At 44.8% G+C, this 10002-nt stretch overlaps 1 protein-coding gene across 1 annotated transcript; it reads left to right on the top strand.

Annotated features, from left to right (window-relative positions):
* The first annotated feature begins 852 nt into the window (after positions 1–852).
* On the top strand, positions 853–9030 carry HIKESHI (heat shock protein nuclear import factor hikeshi). The gene is made up of 5 exons (XM_032192874.1): positions 853–948; positions 1821–2058; positions 6012–6163; positions 6965–7083; positions 8799–9030. The coding sequence occupies exons 1-5, from the start codon at positions 919–921 to the stop codon at positions 8851–8853; spliced, it is 594 nt and encodes a 197-aa protein (XP_032048765.1). The 5' UTR covers positions 853–918; the 3' UTR covers positions 8854–9030.
* The last annotated feature ends 972 nt before the right edge of the window (positions 9031–10002 follow it).

The following is a 10002-nucleotide window of genomic DNA, read 5'->3' as shown; positions in this document are numbered from 1 at the left end:
TAAATATATGCAGTGTTAAAACTTCCTCGGTGCAAACTTCCAGCATCTGACCTGTATCTGTGAGGAAAAATTCAGTTTCTTGGCAATGCAGCACCATATGCTGCTCTGTGAGTAGCCTTGTGGTTTGGCATGGTTAACCAGGTGTGTGTGTGTGTTTTGTTTTGTTTTGTTTTCTGAATAACTTTTCATTTTGTTCTCTTTATTTTTAACACTTTTTATTTGCTCCTAACTACTTTGGCCAGTTTTATCCAGATTAAACACCTTGGATATTGCCTTTTACTTCAACAGCAATGTTGACTTCAATCTCCAGATACAGAAACAACCTGCAAAGGTCCCTCAGCTCTTCACATTTTCACCCAGAAGCAAAAACAGGGTTCTTCACTAACCCAAGCCCCTCATTGCTGGCCTGCAGAAGTTATGTGAAGGAGCAGAGGCACAGGGTGAGTGCTGTGTGATTTGGGGTGGCACCCTCAGAAGTTCCAGAGAACATGGTAGTGTTTGTGGGCAAGAAGTTGTGATTTTGGGTGTCTTCAAGATGCATTTTTCTTTGAATTTGTGTGACTTTCTTGAGCGTAGGTAATCGTGTAACTGGTTTTTGAGCACTGGGGCAGGTAACATCAAGGCGATGTGTAGAAATAATCCCCTTTTCCAACCCCAAAAATCCCCTTGGTGCAGCAGTGCGAACTACACCTCCCATCATGCCCCGCGCCGCCCTGCCTCGCGCCTTAGCGCCCTGCGCGCGCGGGGCACCCTGGGACTTGTAGTCCTCGCTCCGCCCCCCACACACCACCTCCGCCACCACCGCGCTCCGGAAGCGATCGGGGGCTGCTGAGGGGGCGCGGAGATTTCCGGGGGCAGCCGCCGATGGAGGCTGGGGAGCTGCCGAGAGCCTGAGGGGGGCCGGGGGCCGCCGCCGCCATGTTCGGCTGCCTGGTGGCGGGCAGGCTGGTGAGGAGCTGCAGCCGGGCCCCGGGTTCCTCAGAGCCGAGTTGGGGGCGTGAAAGAAGTGTTTTAAGGCCAGGGAGAGCGCTGGTCCCAAAGCTTGGGGCTCCTGGGGTGGGGATGATGGGGGTGGGTGTTGTGCTCTGGCATTGAGCCAGCAGGGTGCTGAAGGTTTATTGTGTCTGAAAGGAAGTGTGGGGAGCTGGGGGGGGGGGGGCGCTTCTCGCAGGTAATTAGGGATGGGGATAGAGGGGATGGCCTCAAGTTGTGCCAGGGGAGGTTCAGGTTGGAAATGAGGAGACATTTCTGCTCAGAATGAGCAGTCAAACACTGGGACGGGTTGCCCAGGGAGGTGGTGGAGTCACCATCCCTGGGGGTGTTCAAGGAAAGCTTGGATGTGGTGCTTGGGGACATGGTTTAGTGGGTGACATTGGTGGTAGGGGTCTGGTCAGACCAGATGATCTGGGAGGGCTTTTCCAACCTTAATAATCCTATGGTTCTGTGATTCCTGTGTGAACAGGTTTCCGTGCTGCTGGGGTTGTGCCAGCCTGGTGCTCAGCAGCCACTGCTCATAGCCTTGGCAGCCTCTCCTGCACCCTATTTTCCGCCTACGCGCATGGGGAGCGAAGGTATTCGGATCCTGTAGGCCTGGGTAGGATTGTGTTCAGTGTAGGTGGAACAAGACTTGTCCCTTTTTAGTATTATTTTTTTTTTCAGTTCTACTGATGTGTTTGACTTTTATCTGGCTATTTAGGTTAGTATGTTTCTCATTTTTTTTGTTGTATTCCACCCTAGGCATATTTCTGTAAAGGGAAATTCATAGTTACACTCAAAGATGGGAAACACAGCAATGCTAACAACAGTTTTGTTCCTTATAGGTACAAGCAGCTCCTCAACAAGTGGCCGAAGACAAATTTGTATTTGATTTACCAGACTATGAAAACATCAACCATGTAGTAGTGTTCATGCTGGGAACCATTCCTTTTCCGGAAGGCATGGGTGGATCTGTCTATTTTTGTTACCCGGACCAGAGTGGGATGGCAGTGTGGCAACTGCTGGGCTTTGTCACTAACGAGAAGCCAAGTGCAATCTTCAAAATTTCTGGCCTGAAGTCTGGTAAGTAGAGAAAAACAGCAGTCAGTGAAATGGGAGTGTTACTGCGTGCATGAGGGGGTAAATGTTAGGCTGTTTTTTATCAAAATGTTGCTTGAAAAGGCAGATCTGTTTCCAGGTAGTGTCTAGCAGATGTGGTACTAGAAGCATCGGATGAGTTTTGTGGAAGTCTGGCTATACGTTTATGTTCCTAGTGAGATTTCTCACTTGTTTTATCTTGGATGCAATTGCCATGTCTTCCACTGCTTCTGCACAACCTGAATAAAAATGAGCCCGGACTTTCCTTAGCATGGTGTTTAGGCATTGGGCTAGATATTATTGTAATACTTTCTTTTTGCTACTACTGTTTAGCAGCTGTATTCTTTGTAGCACAGGGAAAGGAGCTGTAAAGAGCCAGGTGTGACATGGTGACTTCAGAAAGCTGGTTGCTTCAGGTGCTGTGTACCGCGTAATTGCCCAACAGAGGGTATCGGCAGTGGCAATTAGGCTCCCAGATGTTTTAGTGGTTCTGAAATATAGCTGAGACAGAGAAGTCTGACTCTTAAGAGTCAGAGAAGGCTGGTGCTACTTGAATTGTATTTATATTATTTTTTTCCTAAATAATAGTGGGATTATTGTCATGCATATTGTAGAAGTAATGAGGCACTCCCATAGCATAGCTTCCTCTCCCTAAAGGAAAGCTGGATGGCAGTCAATCAGCTTAAAGCTTTTTTGTGGCAAAGGCCTACCCATCTTTTGTCAGTTCCATTGTAGTTCACAGCCTTAACATAAAGATGTTTCCAGATGCTCTTGCAGACCAGTACCTTTTTGCCCTAATTTCCAAGAAAGAAGTATCTTGCTTTCTTTTGGGTGGTGGTGGGAACGGGAGACCTGTCTCCTTGTGACCTTGCTTGTTCTTTGAACTGTTTTTTCTCTGTCTCAGCATCTCAGTTGTATCAGTCAGCACAGGACCAGGCGTGAGGATGATCTCCATGGCATGGGGTGATGGTGGCTGTGCTTGCTGTGCCCACCTGTCCTGGTGTTGCCTGCGGCTCATCTCGGACCACAGAGGCAGCCTGAGCTGCACAGCCGTAATTTCCGTGATAATGAAGGGTTGTGCAATGGACTGGAAAGGGGAAACCAGAGCGAGTGATTAGAGAGAGAGGAGTCAGAGAGGCATTGCTGCCTGCTGAAATCTGCATTTGGCTGTCTCAGGCAGACTTTCTGAGCCTGGTGGCGATAGCCAGCGTGTGTCTGTGAAATGGGGGAGGAGGCCAAATGTCAACGGCATGCCCTTCAGCACGCAGGCAGCGTGCCTGCACGTCTCCTGATTTAGAGTGCCTTTTTTTTACTGGTAGGTAGTGGAGCTGTTCCACAGAGAGGCTGAATAAAGGTGAACTGGAGTTTTATCCTCTCCATAAGGCGTGTGAAGGGATTATGTTTGTAGCTTGGTTATTTGGGCTCCAACTTAATCCATTGTTGAGTGCGGGTGGAACAAATTTGTGTCTCTGATTGTGTCCCCAAATGGCCAGTACTGGGTCCAGCGTTGTTTGATCACCAATGTTGTTGTTTCCTCACCAGGCATCTGCGTCTGTTCAGCCTGGAGAGCTTCAGTTTGAGCTGCAGCAGTAGTACTTTTTCACTCTCTAATGTCTCTGGCATTCCTAGTGAAATTGCTGTGAGCTTTATCACTTGACACAAGGAATTGTGCACAGTTCTCAAGCTGTGACTAGAGAGAGCAAGCTTTTTTCTTGGGATCCTGCTGCCCTTGCACAGCATGCCTTCAGAGCCATTGTAGGTTCTGCTGGGTTTTGACTCAAAAGTTGTGTTCAGGTTGCTCTGGAAACCTGTTTGGGAATACCACTGCTGCTCGCTGGTTCTTTGTCACCTTGAACTTCTGGAAGTGTTGAGGTATAAAGAGCAAGAGCATCTCCAGCCTCTGCTGTGGATAAAATGCTTCCCCTTATACGGGAATTATATTAACAAGAGGGATAAATGTTCCAGGAAACCTTTCCTATTACAGACCTTATGTACTGTGCATCATGTAGTGATGTATGCAGTTCTGTTTTCTGCTCACAGACGTGACATTTCACACAGTGTCTACGTCTGAGGCATGCAGATGGGTGAGGTTTTTGACATCCTTGTGCTGAAAGGTATCAGGGGCTCAGCATTTTGACTCAAGCTCAGATAAAGGGAAATAAAGGATCAAAAAATAATTTAACAGGTTGCAATTTCTCTGCTATGATGTAGTTTGTTGGGGAGTAGAGAATGTGAATGTGAAAACTGGGTTAGTATTTCAGTTCCCATTAACACGGTGTTCTCTGCATCTGTAAGGTTTGGAAGGCTAACTGCAAGGGCCAGGCATTCGAAATGTGGAGTGTAAGTGTAAGGGTGGCAGAGGATGCTTTTCTGTCCAAAATGGACAAAATATATGGATATATTGTATTATTTAGATCAGGGGTGTCTTTCTAAAGTAGTGATACATTCTGAGTGAGCTGCTTGTTACTTGAGCATCTTATCTTTTTATTGTAACATCTTCAGCTGAGAAACTTACAAGATGTTAAATTTCTACCAGCTTTATTGCTGTGGGGATTCTTTAATAATGAACTTGAGCATGATGTTTGTTTATTTGATAGCTTTTCTATTATATTCTTGAAACTTCTATACGTTTTACAAGCAAGCAGCTGCCCACAGCAGGGGTTGAGCTCATACAGCAGTGGCATTTCCCAGAGGAGCAAATTAATAGCACTTAAGAAGACAATCTCTGTTCTTACCAGCCTTGTGTTAAAGTCACATTTGAAGAGAAGAGGGAGTGCTTTGCTTGTGAATATCGCGTTGGATCCCAGTCCTGGGGTCAGGGTGAGGAGTGACACACACCTGGCTCAGCTGAAAGAGGTGCTGGGCTCTGGCTGTGCTTTCTGCACAGGTTGGGCGCCAGCTTCTTCCTGGCAGTGCCTTGTGCTTCCACAGAGTAACGGGCAAGTCTGAGATCTGTGGACAGCTCTTGGTTAGCTTCCTACTGCTGGTAGGAGAGCAGAGAGGGCTGCTGAAACACCACTTAGGTGTTAAAAGGATACTTTTCCCACTGGGGTTACTCTAACTGAGTGAAAATAGATGAATAAAAAATCAATACTCCACCTAATAGCATTGTGAGCCCCTAGACCTTTTCCCTTTATTTTCATGTACGGATGCTGCTGAAGAGGGATGGGTGATCAGAGCCTCTTGTCTCTAGCTGCCTGTCATTGTTTGCAGAGCCCCTAGGTGGAGCTGGGGCTGAAAGTGCTGATTAACAACAAGGTGAGAAGGGTCAGGAGTGATAGTAGGAGCTTGGATGGTGCTTGTGTGAGTGGAATGCAATTTGGGGGTGTTCTTCTACCTGGTTCATGTTTTTTTTATGCATCTTTTGCAAAGTCAGAGGTGTTCCGTGGTTATTTCTTTGAACTTTGCTGCCGTTGGTGGTCTGATGAGGCATGGGGCTGCCCAGCTCTCCACAGGGATAGCTCCAAGTCAGTGATGCTGAAGGTTTTTCAGTGCACGGGCAGGTTCACAAGCACCTGGTTTGAAGGAGTGAATCAAACAACTCTTCAGCATTGCTTTGTGTTCCTATTTTTCTGTAATCATTATGATGTGCATTAAAGGACTGGTTCCTATAAAGAAAGGTGCTATTGTCTTTTACTCACAGATCATAATTTCTGTTTAAGCAATTTCCTTCACAAGTAGCTTTAAAAATATTTATTTTTTAGAGGCTTCCTTAAGATCTGCTGGTTTTTTACAAATGTACCTGTCACACCTTTTCCTCTGTTGTGCATATATGTGCTTGTGCAAGTGTTCGGGCTGTGCTTTCTGTATCCCTGTGACAGGGAGATGGATCCCACACCTCCCACCAGAGACCTCGTACAGAAGAAACGTGGTGATTTAAGTAACACTGTCTTCAAATGCATGTCAAGTGTAACCCGTGCTGTTTGTGGCCCTTTCAGGGAAGGGAAGCCAACACCCCTTTGGTGCCATGAACCTCCCGCAGACGCCAACTGTGGCCCAGATTGGAATCTCGGTGGAACTGCTGGAAAACCTGGCGCAGCAGACTCCTGTTGCAAGTGCTGCTGTGTCATCAGTAGACTCGTTCACAGAGGTATGGTGGACATCCTGCTTTCAAAATCGTCTGTGGTAGCAAAGCCTTCAAAATTGATCTTCTGAAGAAATAATTATTTAAAAATATAAAGCTGCCGTGGGTGGTTATGGGACTGCAACCCACCTAATTGTTGTCAGATCATCTGGAATTTTTGAGGTGACTTTTTCTTGTGCTAGAAAACATCTAGTACTCCTCTGCTGCAGAGAATCAGGTTTTGTATGTTCAGTGGAACTGGGCCAGCAGATTATAGTATACATGTACTATTGTAAAAAAACATCATAGAATCATAGAAGCCTTCCTGGTGGAAGCTGAAGGAAGTTTCCCTGTTGCTGAGTCTGGCAGTGAGTTGTAACGTAATGAGGCTGATTGTTAAACCACTTGAATAGCCTGCAGCAACCAGTGGCTTGCCATGAGCTGGACTTTCCAGCTTTAATGTGGTTTGCAGTTCTGATGGTTTAATTTGAAGGAGGGGGCCAGTACTGCATCACCTATTTGTCACAAAAAGAAAATGTTCGTCCTGGAGCTCCTTATCCAGCTGGATGAAATTGGCCAGGGAGGACTCTAGTGAAGACTTTCAAAATGATTTCTGAACACTAGGTGGATCTGAGGGCAAAACTGAGAGTTAGGATGTTGTGATCTTTTTAAAACTGACTTCCTGGCCTTCATGTATGGACCTTCCTGCTGCATTTTAGATAGCAGTGCTAGTTCTGCTTCATGTGGAGTTGCATATCTGCTAAAATTTTGCACAAAAATACAAACTGAACAAAAAAACTTACTTAGGATGTCTCTTTTCTGTTTCAGTTCACTCAGAAGATGTTGGATAACTTCTATAATTTTGCTTCCTCCTTTGCCGTTACTCAGGCACAGATGACGCCAAATCCTTCTGAAGCTTTCATTCCTGCAAATGTAGTTCTGAAATGGTATGGAAATGATCTGTAGTGTCCAGTGTTTTTGTTTTTTGTTTTTTTTTTTTCTAGGCACCAAAAGAGCTGATTCCTAGGTATTACTGCCATGCCATCCAGGGAGATGATGCAGAAAAGTCTGTTACTGATTCACTGTTGGTTACCTAAAGTACACAGGCATTCTGTCCACTGTTTATATTTATTTGTCAGTGTCTTCATATATCTTTTTAATTTTTTTTTTTCCCCTGTGAGCTTAGTTGTTTCTAGAAATATCACCCTTGATGTATGTGGGGTCACAGGATGTTGCTGATTCTGCAAGTGCTTCTTGAGTCATGGAGAGACAGAACGCTGATGCCTGTCAGTTTGTTCTTTAGGGCTTTTTTTATGCTTGTTATCTTGGACGTAGCTCCAGCATAGTTATATTGCTTAAGAATATGGAAGGGATGGAGAAATCATATTCCTAGTTGACCTGCTTCTGCCACCAGGATGAAAAAGTTTCTGAGTTGTTTCCCAGGGACTGGTTTAAGAGAGGGTTTTTAGCAGGAATAGCCCACGTGGTCTGGAGGTAAACTGCGAACTGCAGACAGCCCTGTAGGATGTTTGAAAAATTCTTTCTAATATTTTATCCGTTAGCCCTCTTTAGCCTCAACAGTATTAACCCAAGCCCTTTTTCTAAACAGTATTTTGGGCTTTCTGGACAGTTTGATCATTAGTACAGGTCAGTACGAGTCTGTGAGCAGTTACTGTAAGCATTACGTTTCCTTTGGGAGTGATGCAGATCTCTCCTAAATAGAAGGTAACTTGGCACTCCGTGAACATACGTGGGTGTAAAGTGGGAGAAACCACAGGGAAGAGAGGCTAAAGAAAGAGGGTTATGGCTGGTCGTGCCCTGGGTAACGCTGAATTTAGTTTTGTTTGTTCCAAACAGTGAAGTGAAGTGAGGCATAACTCTGATAAAGCAAACACATTTATCTGCTAACTTGATTACAATCAAGTGGGGAATTGGTTCTGTTCATATGTTTGTTGTCATAATGCATTTAATTATAGCTTCTAAAATGGAGAGCATCTTAGGTCTGCAGTCGACTGGCTGCAATGGAAATCAATTCATTTAGCTTAGAAATATATATTGATAAGCCTTTTTCTTTGTTTTTTAATTTGAGTGGGTTTAAAACATTCCAGAGTTTCTTCTCTCATTTGAGTTGGGTTAAGAATTTTCAGATGTAGAAGTTTTTGTTGTCTTTATTTCATTGGTTGTAGCTTGGGATATCTTTCAGCTTGCATTTGTGAAGATTGAAAGGGGTTTCTAGCTTTTGCAGCTCAAATACTGCAGGTTGCTGGTTTTTTGTTGTGTTTTTTTGGGGGGGGTTGCTTGTTTTTTGTTTTTTTTTTTGAGGAAGTCACAAAAATTGTGTGCTTTCCATGTTTTTCAGTGCTCTAAGTTAATTGTGGATTCAAACATCAGTTGTCATTTGCATGTTTTTCCTGGTAAGAAAAGTGAAATTTGGAAAGGATATGTGCATGACATAACCATGCGTTAGTTATTTTTCTTCATTAGATTTTGCTCTACAGTTACTGTGTATAATGAATGTGGAAGCTGGAATTATTTGGCAAGAGGAAAAATAACGGGGACTACTTTCTATCAAAATTTCTGTTAGAATTGTAAGGCAAATCAGTTACATTATTTGTGTTATTTTTTGAAGGCATTTTAAAACGCTTTGATTTTTTTTTTCTAGGTATGAGAACTTCCAGAGACGCCTGACACAGAACCCCCTCTTCTGGAAAACATAAGCTTATAAATCATGTCATTTGAAGTACTCTCTAACCAGTGCTATCGGAAATATACAGCAGTTAACTTCACTGAAGAATTCTGAGGGGAGGAAAAAAAAACGATTAGTCTGAATAGACAAACTTGTAACTTTTATATTACTCTTGAAAATTATTTAAAATTAAAATCTGTGAAAACTACTTGCCTGTGCGTTTTTTAATGGAAGCACTGAGAGGAAAATGTAGAACATATTTCTTCCTCCACACAACTGTCAAGGTGTGAGAGAGGGGACACTGGTGTTTACTACAAAAGAAGACATAGGGCTTTTGAAATGACCAAGTACAATTGGTGGGTGACTGGAGATGGTCATAATTCCTTACAGTGGGTTCCGGGTACTGCCTTTGTGTGCATCATCACATTCTCTGCTGCTGGCTTGTCCCACTTCCTCGAGGAGAAGCCACTGTAGAGCTCTCTGAGGGAAACATTTGTACTGCTGAGCTGGAGCTCACAGTCTTGTTCCAGGCTTGCAGCTGAGTCTCACAGCCTACACAAGTTCCACAAATGCTTTATTGTATGGAAATATCATAGTGCAGAGGTGTGGAATTCAATTTTCCAATACCCTGTTATAGGTTTCTACCTTACTATGAGACCCTCGGGTAGTGGATGTTCGTGATGGACTCGCATACCAGTCCTTGGAGATACCAATGGTGAATGAAGTAAATGTGTCTGTGGGTGAGAGAAAGCCTCTGCTCATTGAGCAGTCTGTGTTCTTTCTCCAGGCTCTGAGGAAGGGAATTACTGATTCACAGAATGCTTTGGGTTGGAAGGGACCTTAAAGATCATCTAATTCCAACCCCCTGCCATGGGCAGGGACACCTCCCACCAGACCAGGTTGCCCAAAGCCCCATCCAGCCTGGCCTTGAACACCTCCAGGGATGGGGCATCCACAGCTTCTCTGGGCAGCCTGGGCCAGGGCCTCACCAAATAATGCTCCCCATGGCCCAAAGTGCTCCTTGGAGGGGGCTTTGGGGATAGAGCAGCTCCCAAAAATGGCCAGTTCAAGTCAAAGCCAGCCAGAGCTGGCAGGGGAGGTGGCAGCCCTCTTATGACAGGTGACAGCGGGGGTGGTTGTGACCTCAGGGTTTGTGCTGCCCAACCCTGCTGCTCTTGTG

This window comes from Aythya fuligula, chromosome 1 (genome assembly GCF_009819795.1).
Source record: "Aythya fuligula isolate bAytFul2 chromosome 1, bAytFul2.pri, whole genome shotgun sequence".
NCBI lineage: Eukaryota > Metazoa > Chordata > Aves > Anseriformes > Anatidae > Aythya > Aythya fuligula.
This window is presented reverse-complemented; position numbering and strand designations above follow the sequence as displayed.